General features: G+C 43.5%; 1 protein-coding gene across 3 annotated transcripts in view; it reads left to right on the top strand.

Annotated features, from left to right (window-relative positions):
• The window catches only part of nrxn3b (neurexin 3b), a 324595-nt gene that overhangs the window by 279386 nt on the left and 26931 nt on the right, over positions 1 to 18278 (top strand). For 2 of the 3 annotated variants that reach the window (XM_082505625.1, XM_082505626.1), the window contains 2 exons: positions 6407 to 6496; positions 8080 to 8390. In XM_082505625.1, the coding sequence (XP_082361751.1) occupies positions 6407 to 6496; positions 8080 to 8390 (401 nt within the window). The remainder of the gene's footprint in view (positions 1 to 6406; positions 6497 to 8079; positions 8391 to 18278) is intronic. The other variant, XM_082505627.1, reaches the window with a different exon arrangement.

The raw sequence follows: 18278 nt of genomic DNA, 5'->3' as shown, positions 1-18278 counted from the left end.
CCCGTCCACACGTAAAGGCAGAAATGAAGGAAAACGCTGCTATGAACATGCCAGAGCAGCAGGTGGCGCTATATTCCTAACCGTGTAGAAATGTTGGCCAATCAGAAGTCTAGAAGCCTCGGCGGGAAAGAGTAAACAAAGCTGGGGCATAGAAGCAGAACCGAGTCGTATGTGTGGAGGACAGTAACTGTGTGTGTGTATGTAAGCATTTAAACACTGCAGAGAGAACAATTAACAGTAACCGTATTTTGTCTACGTCCGCCATGGTAGAAATTCATTTCAGCGAAACAGTAACCCGGCGCACAGTGTGACGTCAAAAAAGGCGCACACCTTTGACGCTGCCTTTTCTCCGTTTTCCTCGTCCACACGTAAACGCAAAAACGGAGTTTTCAAAAATCTCCACCCTGGCAGGAGTTTTTAAAAATCTCCGTTTACAGTGACCGAAAACGGCGTTTACGTGTGGACGAAAGGCGCAAACGCACAGAAAAATCTGCGTTTTCAAAAATACCCGTGTGGACGTAGCCTGAGTTTGGCATCCCTGCACTTTGATGCTAAAGCCATATTACCATCGTTAACTATAAGAGAACCAGTCACAGTAAGCCGGTATGGTACAGAAATGTAATGGATTGCATTAGATTGTAATTTTATTATAAATATAAATAATAACATAATCATTTTACTATATAGTGTCAAATCACAACAAAAGTAACCTCAAGGAGCTTTGTATTATAAGGTAGAGACCCTGCAACAATCATATGACCCCTATGAGCAAGCACGGCGACAGAAGGAAGGAAAAACTCCCTTTTAACAGGAAGAAACCTCCATAAGAACCAGGCTCAGGGAGCCAGGTGGCCCTGCTGTGACCTTTTTGGGTTGAGGGGAGGCAGAGATTTGTAATAACTAATGATTAAACGCAGAGACGTGTAAAAAGGTCCAGCCCTAACTATGTGCTTTAGCAAAAAGGAAAGTTTTAAGTCTTAAAATTAGAGATAGTGTCTGTGTCCTGAATCCAAACTGGGAGCTGGTTCCATGGAAGAGGTGCGTGAAAGCCTCGTCTTCTAAATATCCTAAGAAGCACACGTAAGCCAGTAGCCTGGGAGCGACATGCTCTATTGGGGTGATATGGTATCTATCTCCTATCCATCCAGCCGTAATCATAACCATTTATTCAGTTCGGGGTCACTGCGAGACCGCAGCCTATCCCCGCTGTCATAGGATGAGAGGCGGCGTCCACCCTGAACAGGTCCCGTCTTTCTCCCAGTGAAGCAAACAGGTTGAAGGGTTCCCTTTGCAGTAAGATTAAACACAGGCAGTGAAGCTAATTCTGACACGCGGCTGAAGAACAGGAACATTTTATTAAATAACTGAATGAATTATGCAAACTGCTACACACTGTCTGATTGTCTGTTTGTTTTTCTGCAGTGTTACTGGGCTCTCCTCTCAGCTTAGTTCTCCTTTGTTCCCGTCTCATTATTTAGCATTCAGTGCTACCATAGCTGACAGCCAAAAATATAATAAATAAATAGTTTCAATAATTTAAACTGTCTTTTCTTCCATTTCTGCTGAGGTCTGCTCAAAACATGGAAGGCAGTGCACGCTGTACAGAGAGATAGGATGGATAACCTTAGTGTCAAGCTGAGCGTGCCCAGTACACAAGCGCTCAGAACTTGATATTGTCAGTATCAAAGGTGACTTAAACAAAACTGCTTTCACTGATAAAAAAAATCCACACTTTAATGCAACCTGTGTTAAGAAACAAGACGGAAAAGAACTTGTGCACTTCACAGCCCCATTCTTCTCTATAACAGTACACCCGCTCTGATCCCACACTGGAGCGTTTCCACGAGGCTTCGGCAGCTTACGCGCGCGCGTGTTTGCGTGTGGGCGTCGAATGTATGCGTTGACTGCTTTTGTCTTCCTTTCTCTAATTATTCTCCCCCTCTAACAGTGCCCTCTCAGATCTCTGTTCTGTTTTTGTCCTCAAATTCCTTTTTATCCGTGTTTCTCCGCCTTTTTCGAGTCGGTGCTCATCGTGGCTACGCATCTTTCTCGCAGTCCTGTGTACTTGTGTGACAACCCACATTACTGCAGGGACTTGTCTTTGTCTAGTGAGAGGCTTCCAATTTCCTTATATAACACTCCGAATCCCTGCACTCTTTGATTTCGGATTACATGATCTCTTTTTTTATTTGCGTGAGTTCGAATCTTTGAATCAAAGAATTATTAGACCGAGCCAGGCGGAGATTGTGCATCGCACGTTGCCTCGAGCTGGCTGAGGTCCAGGCGTTGTCTCAGATGAATGACCATTGGCCTAACTACTCTGCTAGTGCCTTGGGGAAAGTATGTCCGTGTGCGTGCGTGCGTGTTTGTGTGTGGTCCATCATTTGTGATGGGTACAAGGGGGTTGGTCATAGCCAGAACAGCCTTGTGTTCATTTTCAGACACACGAACGCTCGAAAACACGATTACTTTCATCCACACGCTGATGCGCACAATGTTGCGACTCCCACAACCTGAAACAGACACAATGAGTTGCACGGTTTCAAAATATCTGCCAATCTTTGTCTTGAAATACAGACAAAACAATTCCTCAGGAGCGAGATAAATCCCCACGCGTCCCTGGGGCCAAACATGATTAGCCCTATCTGAGACACAATCTTTGTCGCTCTCACAACTCAGACTAAGCCGAGTGTACAAGCCGCCAATCTAATTCATCTTTTCAGCACCATAAATTTCAGAGCGACCTGATAAATGATGAATTTACTCCCTGGCTTCGTCTGACACCCGAGAGAGAATGGAAGGAAGATCGGGGGCAGGCGTGCAGGAGAAAAAGAAGGGACGTGGGTGAATAGAAAAGAAGTGCAACCGGTGAAGGAATACAGAAGCGTTTAATGGAATACGTCGACAAAAAGTGAGAAAGAGCTGACATGTAGACGGGCACAGAAGAAGAGAAAGTGAGTGAAAAGTAGATAAATTGTGGCTGCAGCTGTAGAGGCCGGATTCAGCCAAGAAGAGCAAAGAGAGCTGATTGCTGAGTCTGGGAGACGGAGAATAGCGGGAGCAGATGAAGGAGCTGGAATATCGCTGGATGGACAGTGTGCCGAAGAGAACGAGAGAATGGAAAAAAGCTTGAGTGCACGGATGAATAACCAGGGAGCGAGGAGGAGAAACAGAGATGAAAGTCAGGTGTAGATGGGAAAGAAGGTGGCTTGTGCGAGATATTTATTACCAGGGGGCTGCGGTGGCGAGCTGTGGAGTTGAGCTGTGGAATGATGATTTCTGGACAGGGCCACACTATATCAAATGTACTCATCATCCCCAAATAGAGAGAATGCCAGGAGCCTGTCACGGTGGCCATTTTCACAGTTTCGATGCGCTCTCAGCACTGGCCCTGTGATGGAACCCCGGTGAGATTAGTCTGGCAACCAACTGCAGAGAACGAAGCAACCGACCAGCAGACGACTGTCACCGTGCCAGTGTTTGTGTTGACTGAATGGCTGCCACCAAAGGGAAAAAACCGAGACACTGTTTTGGCTAGGAGGAAAAAAACAGTGATGGCATGCAGCGGGGCCGAAGTAAAAGCCGGCAACGTGCGCATAAGCTCGCAGCAAAATAATATAATAATGATAAACATACGTAAATATTTATATTCACCTGGTCTTCTCTATAAGGGCTGTGTGGTGTTATCACACTTTACCTTTTAAGGCCCTGCAGAAACACAGAGAGAAGAGACGGACGACAAACTCACCCATGAGGCGGCCTTCCTGTACAAGCAAAATGAAAGTGTCCTGGTTGGGTTAGCTTTCGACTGACTAATACCAAAACCAAAGCAAACATAGCTAAGTTAGCTTGAGTTAAGGTTGGCAAATTTAAGGTAAGATTCCTGGAAGATCAGCTGATCACAGAGCTGCTGCTGCCTCTGCAAGCCCTTCTGTAACCCATTTCCAAAGTAGCTCCACCTTCGCTGCCATTATATTATGCTGCTATTCATACTGTCATCATATTAATGCTGCTATCCTGTATATATTGTACATACTATTGTTTGAGTACTTACGATTGTTTTTTTTGTACTTTTTATATTTTACATTTATATTTATTATTGAAACTTGCACCAAGGGAGTGGCACTCCAATTTCGTTGTACTCTGTACAATGACAATAAAGGCTATTCTATTCTATTCTATTCTATACCTGTCCGTACTGATGGGTGTTTGTTTCTCGCCCTACAAATATACAGTTTTTCTTTTGCTTGTTTTCATTATGGACGTTGACTGAAAATGAAACCGGTTCTCTGGCTTTAAAGAACATCAGACATATTATAATGTCAGATTGCTCATTCGTCTCTCTCCTCAGTGCACTGGCAGGAAATATTTGTCCACTATGTTTAGGGGGAAAAACTGAAACCCTTAGTAGACTGACTTTTTAATAAACAGTAGTGCTTTTATTGGCAAGGTCATCCATTCTGAAGTCACCTCTAGAAATTGAATATCAAATTGACAAACTAGAGAGAATTTTCTCATTAGTTGCACAATTAGCTGGTGGTGTATTCATTACGTGGGGACTGTCACCTCATTAATCACCTAGAACAATGTAAGAGCTATACCTGAGACCACGCCATTAGCAATGCACAGCAAACTTACAGCTTCTTCTCCGTCTTCCTCTCAGTCTCGTGATTCCACTTCGTCTAAAGGACGACGTGAGGCTACGTTTGAGACTTTATGGAAAAGACAAAGCAGAAAGAATGCGAAGAGATTATTTGTCGATGGCACTCATCCACCCTCCCCCCGTGTTTCCCGGCTCGCTCGATCAAACTCCAAACCTTTTCCGAGCGTCCTCTGATTTCAAACACGAACATCTTGCCTCCCTCTGTGGCCCTTGTCCAGAGGAGAGTGTATTTGGCTGCCACCTGAAACCTGCTTGAGATCAAAGGAATGGGGAGGGAGTCCTGCTAGTAGCTGATTAACCTGCTGGCACACTGCAGAAACATTCGTTTAGCTCCTTGAGCTCCCTTGCAGCCATATCTACACTCCATCCCAGCTGGCTGTAAACTGAGCACTTGGATGTTTTTTTTCTGTGAAAGGTAGCAAAGAACGCAAGGAAGACAGAAAAGAGAGAGGGAAGGGAAACTGGTACGAGCTCACGGTTTTATGCAGTTGTGACGCGTTCGCGCGTAATGTTATGGAAGTTTAGTCAGCAGGTCAGAGCAGTGGTGACTTACACCGAATGTAGCTTATTGCCAAACCAAGAAAGAAAATGAAATACAACCCGGGCGGGTGTCAGAACGAGGGCGTGAATGTAAGCACGTTCAAAAGCTCCAAACTAAACACACTGGCAGGTGAAGCTTTGCCCTTTCAGTTGTATTATACTGTAAATGAGTCAGTGCCAGTGCCTTTCTTCTTTCTTCCTCCAAATCCCTTTCCTTCTGGATACTGAGTGACATCACACTGCCATTCGTCTCTTTTGTTAGACCTCAAAATGTTTGAAGACGGACTTGTACGTCTCCATTCTCGCTGTCGACAGATCCGCGGCACCTTTCAAAGGGAGAGGATCCCTGTTTGTCAGACAAAATGTTGCATCCCGGCACATTCACAAAGGAAATTTGTAAATGATGCCAGAAATACTCAGTACAGGCTCCAGATTCCCTGCATAAGTGAGGCTATTATTATTACACTACTGTTATATACCTCCAGCCCAACAGGAACATTCCCAGAAGAGGTGGTTGCGTTCTTTTGGTGTTTCTTTGAACCCAAAAAGCCTCCCACTATGTCAGTAATGATCTCATTTGTATGCATTGTCCTCTTCAAATCTGTGTCACTGTGGGACTACCCCCCCCCAAACAGGTCTGCTGTGCTTCAAATTACCACCTCCTCATCTAACGTTGCCTCCTTTTCCCCTCAAAAGCTGCTACACACTCATTCCCTCCAAGTAGCTACCCCACCAAATCGTTCCTTGGCCCTTGAAATGTGAAAGCAGGTGGTGTCCAGTGGGAGAATTAGTGCACATAAATTACCTCCAATTTGCTTCAGAGAAAGGCGCTTTATGCATGTCTGCCTTTTTAACCACTTGATCTCCTTCCTTTTGTCTCTATTATGTAAAATGACGTAGATGTGATGCATTTCCTGTGTTTTGACTTCTTCTTGCAGGATTTTTCTTTCCCTACAGTTTGTTTTTCCTCATTGCTGCTGTGTGTGGAGTGTGCTGTATAAATATGAGTTTTAAAAAATTTCCACTAAAGTAACGCTACTTTGGGGTAAAAGAAATATACATATATATTCATATATATCATAAAGCTTTTATAAATATTTCTAAACAAAGATAAAACTCTTCATAAACCACTGTATAAATGTGTGATGTCTGTTGCTGTTGCCAACTGTTTGAAGCTGTTTGTTAAACTTTCAAACTTTAAAGGCAACAGCGACATTGAGCGCTATCAAATGGCAAATAAGAAAATCCCGTTCAAATATACCCGGCCAGTAGAAGATTGGCTTCAGGACAAAGGTAAATCTTTATCGAACTTCTAGAATGTTCTTTATTTTCTGTCATTTCATCGGCTTGTTCCCTTTCAACCTCTGAGAATGAATAACCATCCCTTAAACCCTTTAAAAAAACCAGTAAACCAAAGCAATTTGTTTTATTTTGTTTGTGTTTTTAGCCTTTTCGTCCTTTCCCTTTGGTTCAGTTTTTATGATGCTTCTTTTTATTATTTCTTGTCCCTTTTTCTGTCATTGTCATCTTTAAAAAAAAAAAAAGTTGAACCATGGTGTCTAGTTAAAGGGACTGGGAAGTGATTTTGTAAACAGTGCAACAACAAGATATGAAATATCAAGTGCTGCTAATCTTTTGTGCAAAATTGACTAGGCGGAGGCATTATGCATTATTATCTATGCCGCAACAGTCGGCCGATTGTTTTGAGAGGAGAATTAACTCCCTTGGCTCAAATCCTCTGCAATGTTTGAGAACAAATTAATCAGTGGGCATATCCCCCTGAAAACTTTCCAAACAGCAGGTGCCTCTCCCTGCTGTAATTCATCTGATTGTACTTAAACACATCAAACACAATAAAATTCTCACTTGTTTGGCGATGGAGAGCTAATTGGAGCCTTTTTGACGGCAAAGCGTCACAGCGCGCCTGCCAAGGTGCACTGTGCCCTGATAGAGCTGTGCTTTTTTTTCTTTTCCAGTCGTTAGATTAAAACCAGCACCTTGTTCGTATTGAACATTTTGTGGGGATTTTCCCAGAAAAAGAAGAAGTCTGTTTCCCCCTTTGTTTTTTCTGGTGCTTAATCCATCATAAAAATATCATAAACTGCTTTTAAAATTCATTGCACATAAACATCAGCATAACTTCATCATAAAGTCCCTTTAACAACTGTAAAACAAGGCAGGTTTGGAAAAAAAATCCCATTACCGCTGCATGCATGACTCCACACGTGCTATTTCATTTTTCTGTGATATGAACGTTGCCCCTGCCATTTCATACCTAATGTATTATGTATTACATAACAAACAAATGTAGCGGGCTTGCGGTGTTATGTGTCTGTAAATTATACAATGGAGATTTTTAATTATGATTCCTGCATTGTGAAAGTTTGCTGTGCTTTTCTTTCATTGGGAATGCATGAGCAGTGTGTTTTGATAATGATATTTGGGCTTCTCCTAATGAAAATCACATGAATTGTAGCAACTGGGCATTGCACATTATTCCCCATATACATGCTGTACTTATTGCTCGAGACCCTTTTGTCCACAGAATAACAACAAAGCTGTGGAAAGTGTTACAACACTGCTGCTGCTGTGACAAGTGTATCTGTTTCAGCTCTAGCAGCAGTTTGAAATCTACTTATTGTACAAAATGTGCTCAGCAGTAGGTAAAAAGTAGGGCAGCTGTAGATACTTTTTTCAGTACAAAGCCAAAGCCATTACAGTTTGAAAACCATCTGCAACTTCTTTTAATCAGGGAAACAAGACATTTCATCAAACGTTCTCTATCACCGCATCTGTCTTGCAATGAAAGTTTAATGTTATTGTTACATTAGATTATCATCTCTTAAGCTTATCAACACTTTTCCCTCCCGCGCCAGGCCGGCAGTTGACGATCTTCAACACCCAGGCCACTATCTCTATCGGTGGAAACGACCGGAAGCGGCCCTACCAGGGCCAGCTCTCCGGCCTCTACTACAATGGCCTCAAAGTCCTCAACATGGCCGCCGAGGGCCACATTAACATCAAGGTGAACGGCAGCGTGCGGCTGGTGGGCGACGTCCCCACTAGCCGGGGCGCGGCGCGCACCACCACCTCAGTACCGCCAGAGATGTCCACCACCTTTATAGAGACTACCACCACCTTGTCTACCACAACCACCCGCAAACAGCGCTCACCACCCACTATCCAGGTAAGGGAGAGGGTGTATGTGGTGATGTTTCCAGCAGAACTGTTTGTTACCTGTAGACATTCTAGTGATTTATGGAAATTTGAAAAAGCTGCGTAGAGATCTTCAAGAACTCTGCACATGGTTAGAGTTTTCCCATTCCCACGCTGTCACTGGTGTTGTCCTGTCAAAGGAGCTGGTGTTGCACAAGGTTGCTCAAGGCTTCTCACAAAGAACCCGTCAAGACATCTTTTTGTGCCAGTGATGACTTAAAGGGTGTATTTCAGCCTAAACTATGATCTTCTATCTAACCTAACCAAGTAGTTTTTGGTGCTTTCGACCAATAAATCTTGAAGCTGACCTTGAAGATTTAGTATTTAGTATTTAGTATTTATTTATTTATTGTCATTGTCAAGAACAATGAAATTGCGTTTGGGGCTTCCATACAACCCAAAAAAAAGAAGAAAATAATAAATACCCCTTAAAACCCAAGTGTACATATTTAACCCAGTGTGACTCCAATGCAATAAGACAATCCTTAGCAATAATGTTCGTAGAAATTCAGACAAAGACCTGAGAAACATGACAAAATACAACAATGCAACCCATTCAATATTATTGTACTGTGAGATATGATATCAGATATGATAGTTATCTATTTAAGAAAGAGGGGGGGGGGGGGGGGCAGGAGGGGGAAGAGAATAAAGATATGATGCACCAATGCAGACCAGTTCATTGCTATTAAGAAGTTGGATATGGTTATTGTCCGTGAGAGTGGGGCAGAGAGTTCAGGAGCCTCACAGCCTGTGGATACAGGCTGTTGGCCAGTCTGGATGTTCTGGCCTGTATAGACCTGTACCTTCTCCCTGAGGGCAGCAGATGGAAAAGGTGGCGCGCAGGGTGATGTTGGTCCCGCAGGATACTGTGCACCCTCCTCAGACAGCGAGTGGGGAAGATATTACTGATCTCTGGCAGACTTGTTCCAATAATTCTGCCAGCTTCTTTCACCACCCGCTGGAGTGCTTGCTGATCTTGGAAAGTCAACGTGACTCCGCTCTACCTCCCTGCAAAGTTCATTCAAAACTTTTTGAGCTATCGTCTTTACAGACAGACACGCACGCATGCTACCAAAGACCAAACTTCCTTGACAGAGGTACTGAATAAAAGAAATGACAAATGAATAAGGGAATGAAAACAAAGACCAAACCTGAACCACCTTATCTTGGATTTCAATCTCGAGATTAACTCCAGTTCTGGCCCTGCAATATCCAAATGTGGATTTTGTCCCTGTTATAAAAAAATGACTCTTCTAGCATCTAGTACTTAACAATCAATCAATCAATCAATCAATCTTTATTTATAAAGCACTTTTCATACAGAAATGCTTTACATGGTTAAAAGCAGCCCTCCCCATCCCGCCCTCCAATTCACTCCCCACACTCTCATTAACATAAGCCGTCATGGATACATACACACAAATTCTCTCTCGAAAAATGATTTAAGTCACTCTTAAAATAATATTTTGTTCAAGTCAGCTAATGCAGTACATGCAATAATCGTGCACTGCTGTAATTAGAGAGCTTTAAAGGTTCTGGAGTTGATTACCTAGCCAAATAAGGTTCAAGTCTTATTGCTACATAAGCTGAGCAAACAGTCTTTAGAGTGGCCTCTCCGGACATGAGAGTGGTGTTGATTTTCTCATTTAACTGTCAGCAAGAAAGTGACAAAGCCTACTGTGTTTCCCACCATGTCAAACTAATGCTAGGAATCTTACACCGTTGGACACATGTGGCACAGGTGTCTGTGGGTTCAGTGTTTCCGATATGACCAGAGCTAAAAATGTGACAAAAAATGTCCCTTTTCTGCACTTAACAGCGTTTCTGTGTCTTCTTTGTGACTTTGCATGGATGGATTGTAGGTTTGTTTCTCTCCTCGATCACTCAAGGTCAGGATACTGTATCTCTCATCCTATGAAGGATTGAATGCCGCTGTTCACTGAGGCGTGCAAAGCCGGCCTCGCCGCCGCTCCCTTTCTCTACCTGTCTCTCCCTTTTCTCCTTTTTCCGTCTCTCACTGTCACTCATCCTATTCCGGCCTGACGGAGGCCTTTCTCCCAATACGTCCTGACCAAGCCAATGATTGTCACTACTGTGCCAAGAAAGTAATCACCGAGCCAGTCCTTTGATGCGCACAGGACAAATTGAACCATTCATTGTCCACATTAAAGCAGTAAGTCTCCCTCGAGGGTGAGATGGAGTTGGGGTTGCTTGTTGTATGACAGACAGGGACCACTGTTATCAGCCTCTTCACCTCAACGACAGATAGCTTGCCTTGCAGCGATGATGGCCCTTCGAGTCGGTGCTGTCACTTGTACGTCTGTATCAGAGCGGTGTGGAGGAGGCCACTGCGAGGGAGTCCTGTGATTGGGACTGACATAGCCTTCATATGTGAGGTTTGAAGATCTGGAACAAAGGCAAAGCAGTACATACTCATTCTGGCTGTGTGGCATCGGTAATCTGCAATGATGCCCGAGCTGAGATACGTTACAGCACCGTGTCTGGCACCATCAACAAGGTCACATCAGATAAGAAGTAACGTGGCTTCGCTGGGAAAATGGCATTTTGTGTCACAGGCTATTAATATCAAAGGAAGTCAATAAAGTGTGTGTTTTGAAAGAGCTTTTATACAAAGCACTCTCCTTTTCAAGGTGAAATGATGAACCAATACCTCTTTAGTCAATAACCAGGATGCAGCTGTCGGATACCAGATGATGCACTTTGCTTCCTTAAGATTAAAATATTTGTCGGGTTTTTTTAGGAGGTTTTTTGCCCTCACTAACTTTTCACTTTATTTTTGTATTCCTTCTGAGAGCACACCTTGTTCATTCGTCTTCCACAAGCTCCCAATGCAGGGCCTGCTTTGATTCATGCTGCCATGTCACAGAATTTCATTTGCCAAGGCCTTTAATTTTACAGTTCCCTAGCTGGTTGTCAAATACCGTAGTGTGAGAGGTAAGGAGAGGACCTGTACCAGTTTGGCAGATTTCTCCACCCCTCTGGGTAGTATAGGGGAGTTGAGGGATTTGAGCTATCAGTAGTGATGTACTGCAGTGCTGAAAGAAAGCTATAGGCAGCTGGACCAGAACATGTGTGCAGGAGCTTGAGAAGTGTGAAGGCTAAAATGTGTTTTCTTTTGTATCTGGTGTGTTCTCACACATCTGTGTTTTGTCCATTTTACCAACACTGCCTGTTTCTTTGTCTGAGGTGAGAAGGGCGAATCCCCCTGACAGCTCAGGATCAGCAGAACGAGCGACGGGGGTGGGACGCGGAGGGAACCAATCTCACGGTTAATTAATGATAGCTCCGCGGGGACATAACGACACGACGGACATGTTTCGCTCGCTCTCTGTCACTGTGTTATGTGATTTCACTTAATCTCAGCTCCAATTATGTTTACGCGTAATGTTCTCCGTTTCGGAAAATATATTGGTAATTTTACATTTTAAATGAAAAGAAGGAAAGGTTTATCATTTAAAGCTTAAGTATTCATATAATTTCCTGAGTAGCAGTTACATCTCCAGTACATAATCCGGTTGTTCAGTCTGACGTCACTAGCTGTGTCTGGGCCTAAACTCCGCTGCAGGTCCATATATCAAACGATCACTATGGCATTACTGAGAGTTGAAAAACTGTCTAAAGTCTTTCATCTTTAATAAAATGATCAGCGTTCTGCTCTACCAGGTGTAACAATTGAGTTTAGCATCCAGGCATCCATGAAAACGGAATTTATGACATTTAATGGAGTTAGAAGTTAGCAGGGAGTTAGCTCGCTAGCTTCTATCTAAATACAATATAGCATGTCCTGACTGCGGGGTTTTGGAAACAAATTAAAACGTACAGCTCTGTTATCACTTCCAGCATAAATGAAGACAGAAAACTAAACAGCAGTGATGTTTGTAGGGTTACTGAAGTTGGGCTAGCTGGTATATAATGATGTGCTACGTGACCGCTAGCGACACAGCTATGTTAGCATAATATAAACAAGCTAACTTTTTTTCCACTCGATAAAAGTTAACGTGAGTGTTCTCGGTGGTCAGGAACAAATGTAATCGCATGGCAGGATGCTGTAAAAGGACCAAACTTCAGCCAGAAGAACAACTGAGATAATCCATCCACAATACGAGGTTAGTCATTCATATACTGCTGCATGGGCTGGGCTGTAGTTACATCCTAAGGTTTTAAAAACTGAGCTTAAATAAATGATTAGCGGTAATAAAAGCCGAGGGAGGTCAACAGTGATCACTGACTGTTTTAGGAGCTTTTTGAGATCAAATAGAAGAAAATACAAAACATTAAACATGTTAACAACACAAAAGCCATATTAAACGCAGACTACTTTAGGCCCGGAAGTAGGATTCGTCACGTCATCACTTAACAATCGGATAATGGTGGGACTCTCCACCATTTGACCGTAGAACTGAAGAAGCTTCTTGGATGAGAGGTGAAACATCTTCAAGCAACCTAAAGAAGTCCAGACGCTTTTCTTTCCAAGCTCCTTGGACCCTCCTGTCTCCTTCCAGCACATTGTGTACAACATAAAAATAGGAAATGAACATTCAGGTGGTGATGTCTATAGTTTTCTCTACAGCACCTTTATACATCACAATTTGTTCCTCGTTGCCTTGTTAGGAACGGTCTACGAATGCAAACATCAAATATTAACTACATAATGTCTTGTTTACACGATCCTGCTACACTGTTTACGTTAGGCAACAGTGTGCCCCTCCTACTGTTATCTTCAACTTGTCCTCTTAAAATAAAAAGTAGTAGCCTGCTGCGTGAAAGTCCGATACAAGGATGCTAGCTGGTTTCTCATTAATGAAGAACACCAGTTTTACACATGAGGTCACGGTTGCTGGAAGTTGTTAGGTACTGCTTCTACATCTGCAGCTCCAGATGGAGCGTCTCAAAATTGAAAACTTTGAGCGGCACTATCATCTGGGAGTGTGACTTCAGAATGAAGTGAGTTTAGCAGGCTTCCACGGCACGCTGCCAGTCTGTGCTTGAGTGTAGTGGCCCAAAGTTACATTAGCCACGACTTACATTAGCACCGTGTGTGTGCATCAGAGTTTTTTGAGTTTGGCTTCATGCTAGGTTTGGGGGAGAGTTGTATAGTGTTATGAGATACTGTGGACAGAACATATGAAGCTGGGCATAAGAATGATTCTCCATGATGCAAGTTCTTCATGGCCAGTTCTTTCTTAAAAGGGGTTAGACATCTCTCACTTACATTTGCTGGTAATCTAGAATATTCCCGATGCAGAATCGCAAAACAAACACACAGAGGCACAGTTTAAGGCTTTACCAAAGTCCTTCAGCTCTGCCGAATTTTGTTGGACCAAAGAATACATTTCACGCTTGCCGATTTAATGCGGATAGTCGTTTTGGGAATACTCATTAATGCAAGGTTCTCTGTCATGGGAGATCAACTTCTCTCGTTCCCAATTAACTCACGCTGCCGGCGTGAGATGTTTGGGAACAATTAGGATGGGAGGCTGCAATCTACAGTACCATGAGGGAAAACGGCTGAGGGAGAGAGACTGAGAGTGATTTGCATTGTTGCCGTGTTCTAGAAATTGCTCCCGTCCATCATCTTCAACAGGCTCGATGCTCAGGAGACGAGAAAATGAGAGGTAAATTGTTTGTCGTTTAATTGGGCTTTTTTCTGCTGAGATGCAGCAGTTGTTGCTATATTGATGCGTTTAGATACGCACGCCACAATTATAGTGACGCTGCGTTGAATGACACAGATTCTGATGTTTTCTGATTCATTTTGGTGTTTTGGTGGAGCCTTAAACGGAAGACAGAAATCCATACAGCACAGGTCACGAGCCAGATCCACCTCACACTGTTGCTGGGTACAGTTTTGCTCGCTAAGCTCCATCGCAACATTTCCTCACCGCTCTCCTCAAATTGCTTCCATCTCTCTGTCGATAAACTACATCAGGGATGTTGCTGAACACCTGGGGTTATATGATAATCACTGATTTATTCTCTCTTCAAGCGGTGGGGAGGAAGACGCTGCGTGGCGTGCTGGTGTCTCCACATGGTAGCCCGCTAGATGATGTTTGATGAGCGTGTTCATCTGCTCATGTGTGAGAGCAGCGCAGGTGTGAGCACGAGCAGGCAGGCGCGCTCCACTTCTCCGGTCAGTCTCTGTGATCACCTTCCCACACTTGCCAGTAATTGTGTAAAGGTCAGACTTGTAGGCAGGTGTTCCTAGGATTTCTTTCTTTATTCCTTCTCTTCCTTTCCAATTTTTTTTCTTTGTCGGTATCTCTGGCTACTCTGCACAGCACCGCAGCTCACTGTGTATTCTTGGAGATGAATGCTGGAGGTCCGCTTGTTGCTCGGTGTAGGTCCAATTAGGAGACAGCAGACTGATGGGGATCATGCTGGCGCGTGTGGCTTCATTAAGGCAGGCACACACTGACACTTACACACAGACCCACACTCAGAGAGTTTGTACAAGGATCTCTTAATCTTTGTCTCTCACATTTCCAGCGTGCACAAGCAAATTAAGCTGCTGTAATTTGCATAAGTCTGTGCACACATATAAAAAACATCACTCAGGCCTGCTGTGGCCACATCCACTGTCAAAACACTGAAGCAAAGCTGTCAAAGATTTTTCATCATGTGCCACCAAATATGCCCCCCTACCACCAACATGACCACCTCATTTCAGCACTGTCATGGACTGTCTGTCTTTTCTGTCACCGGAATTTGTTTCCAACATGCGGCTGTAATTCCCTCGGTGCTTGTCACCTACATAAGACTGTTTCTATTAGATCTCTCTGTGTGAATATATTTGTTTTATGTCCACAGATCTTGTGTTTCTTTTTCTTTTGTCTCTTTGTGAGCAAGTGTGTGTGTATGTTTGCATTCAAGGTAGTTTGTCTCTCAGTGTGTGAGAACCAGCAGCTAGCTCCAGGGGTTTTGGACCATGGGAGGTTTTGTAATGGATGTCCCCCATGCCTCATAACACATCTTATCTGGATCCCCCGGGAATGCGTGTGTGTGTGTGTGTGTGTGTGTGTGTGTGTGTGTGTGTGTGTGTGTGTGTGTGTGTGAACCTGTCTTGTCAGCCGCCACTGTCACAGCAGGGCACTCACACACCAAGAGGCAAACAAAAAAAAGAGACACATAGCAGCTACACACCCACACAAACACACACGTGTTGTGCAGTTTGTTTCTGCAGGACATCTAGCACATGCGCTGGCTGGTGTACGGGCTCACCGCATGCTGTGCTCCTCCGGAGATGGCTGACTGGTTAAAACATGATACACATGTCCAACTAAAAACTTTAACTTACAACTGAAGCAAGAATGTGACAAGAATGTGACAAGAATGTGACACCACCCAACTGAAACTGTTTCATGTTTATGAGGCCAAAGAAGCTTTCTTTTTACTGAGTGTGTGAATGTTAATGATCAAATACGCAAACCACTAGTCAACCATAGTGCTAATTTAAGCAGGCCATGATGTCAAGCTCAGCCACAGCTGCATAAGATCAACTGATCTTAGCTCAGCTGATAGCCGCCTGCACATCTGCACAATAAAACACTTGCGGCGTGTCTTATTTAAGCTGCTTTAGCCTGCCTATGTTGATATAATGCCATTGCTAACACATTGGGTTTGTACGGAAATAGATCCACAGTTTGAGACCAGAGAGGGGACACAGAACCCAGCTTTGGTTGGTTCATAAGCTAGCGTACTCCTGGTGCCAGTCCCAAACCTGGATAAATGGGAGGCTTTCATCACAAAGGGAATAGGGCGTAAAATTGGTGCCACATCAAACATGCAGATCTATCGGCTGTGGGGACAGTTTGGGAAATAAGGGAGAAGCTCAGAGGATCCAGCCTCCCAACCGCTGCTGCTCTTCTGTAAGTTGCTGTCCAGCCCACCTCCATGCCGGCTCCATTCATTCTGTTTCTGACTTAATCAGAGTCATATCTGTCATAACTGATTCGGGGTCCAACCACTCTACTCTTGCTTTCCTCACAGGCACGTGGGGACAGTCTTCTTTAGTCTATGTTTGTCCTGACAGATAACTTTAACCAATCGTTTTAGGCAAAGGATGATCGGTTACAGATGCCTGAGTCATCTTGAATAGTTATTCCAAGCATAACATCACAAATCCATATTCTCCTTCTTATTACGGTCATCTCTCCCAGCGTGCTTGAATGGTCACGATGGAGCACTCGATATTAAATCCTGCTTTTTAAACCCTTTTTTTAAAACTGCGAGGTTGCTGTGAGATCCCACGCTGCACTCTTTGTGGCTTTTAATTAACTTTTTCTCAGCACAACAGTTCTGGGAACAAAACTATTCTAAAAGTTTAACTTTATATTCATGAAGGTCCCACTTTCCTGTTAAAACGCCGCCTTCTGTCTTTACAATAAGAAAGGTCAAAGAGATATTTTATTAAACACAAAACAGACACTGGTTATTGCATGTATTTTTTTTTAAGTGTTACTATAGCAACACCATTTTTTTTCAGGTGCAGTTAAGGCTTAAGTTACAGGCGTATTCACAGGCCTGGTAACTTTATTCCCAGGAATAAAGGATCTACACACACTGCTGCAGTGTGACTACATTTGCAGCCAGCCTGTGATACGCTCTGGAGTTTATGTCTGCGAACGACGGAGAGAGAGACTAGATGTATATACGCAGCACTGCTGTATCTGTGCGTGCAGATACCACCGTGTGTCTGTGAGCGGCAGTAGGATTTAATTAAATATGTATCACACAGACAAAGCCTTTGATGTTGCGGAGCAATAATGTGTTCTGTTTCATTGCTCAGCTGAGCTGTTAGCAAAGCCCAGCGATATTTCTCCTCTGTGACCACCGAGAGTCTGTGCAAAGTCCAACCAAACCTGTTGCTTTTAATAGTAGCGAGTCGGGGATAATTATAAGGACGGGTAGTCATCCTTACGTGTGTGCGAGCATGTATACGACACTGTGAGAGGGCTCCGACGTACAGAATATTTGGAGTAATTTCTCTGTTGGTTAGTGATTATGTTTCAACTTTCATCTTCAAAAACGGGGCAAAATCAAACGCTTAATTTGGTTTGTGCTCATTAAGTACTGAAACCAAAAGGGATCGCGGGCTAATACGGGACGTCATAAACTGCCGGCAACAGCCATTACATGATGCCTCCATTGATTTACAGCTGTGAAGTCATAAAAGCCTCTGACTTTGAAAAGTACTGTAATGAAATGAAAGAGGAGACCAAAATGTAGTCGACAAGACGAAAGAGCAAAGTCCCGCACCAGCTGCTCCACACCTTCTCAGCTGAAGGCGTCGTCCTACTTATTGAGTGTTTTCTTCCAGCTGATGAGGTCAGCTGAGTTTTTCTTATAAAGCTGAAAATACAAGCCTACCAAGCTTTAGCCAGTCATGCTTTGGGATGATATGAGACTCGTGAGACACCAGTACAGCTATAATGTTATAGAGGTCTTAAGCTGTTAAACTCACTGGTGTTTTGCACAGGATGAAACGGAAGTTGCAGATCACTGTGAAAAGCCTGGATTAAGAAGACTCATCCAGAATTAAATTTCTCAGTAATGTGATTAGATTTACTGCGAGCCTCGTTAAAATATGTATATTCATGATTTAATAAGACGGAGCCCAAGAGGACATCAAGACCGCATCAATACACAATGAAGGCAGAGACGTTAGAAGGATATTCTGCACAGCAGCAAGTGTTAAACTTAAAAATGCATGTGCGGAGAATAAAATTAGGCAAAAGAATGAAGCAACGCGCTTCCATTAAAAATGGCGAACATTTGGCGGCACTTGAAATTCCGACAGTGAACACAGAACTCGAGACAAGAACAGATGTTTGCTCCT

Source organism: Aulonocara stuartgranti (genome assembly GCF_965226115.1).
Source record: "Aulonocara stuartgranti genome assembly, chromosome: 15".
Classification (NCBI taxonomy): Eukaryota; Metazoa; Chordata; class Actinopteri; order Cichliformes; family Cichlidae; genus Aulonocara; species Aulonocara stuartgranti.
This window is presented reverse-complemented; position numbering and strand designations above follow the sequence as displayed.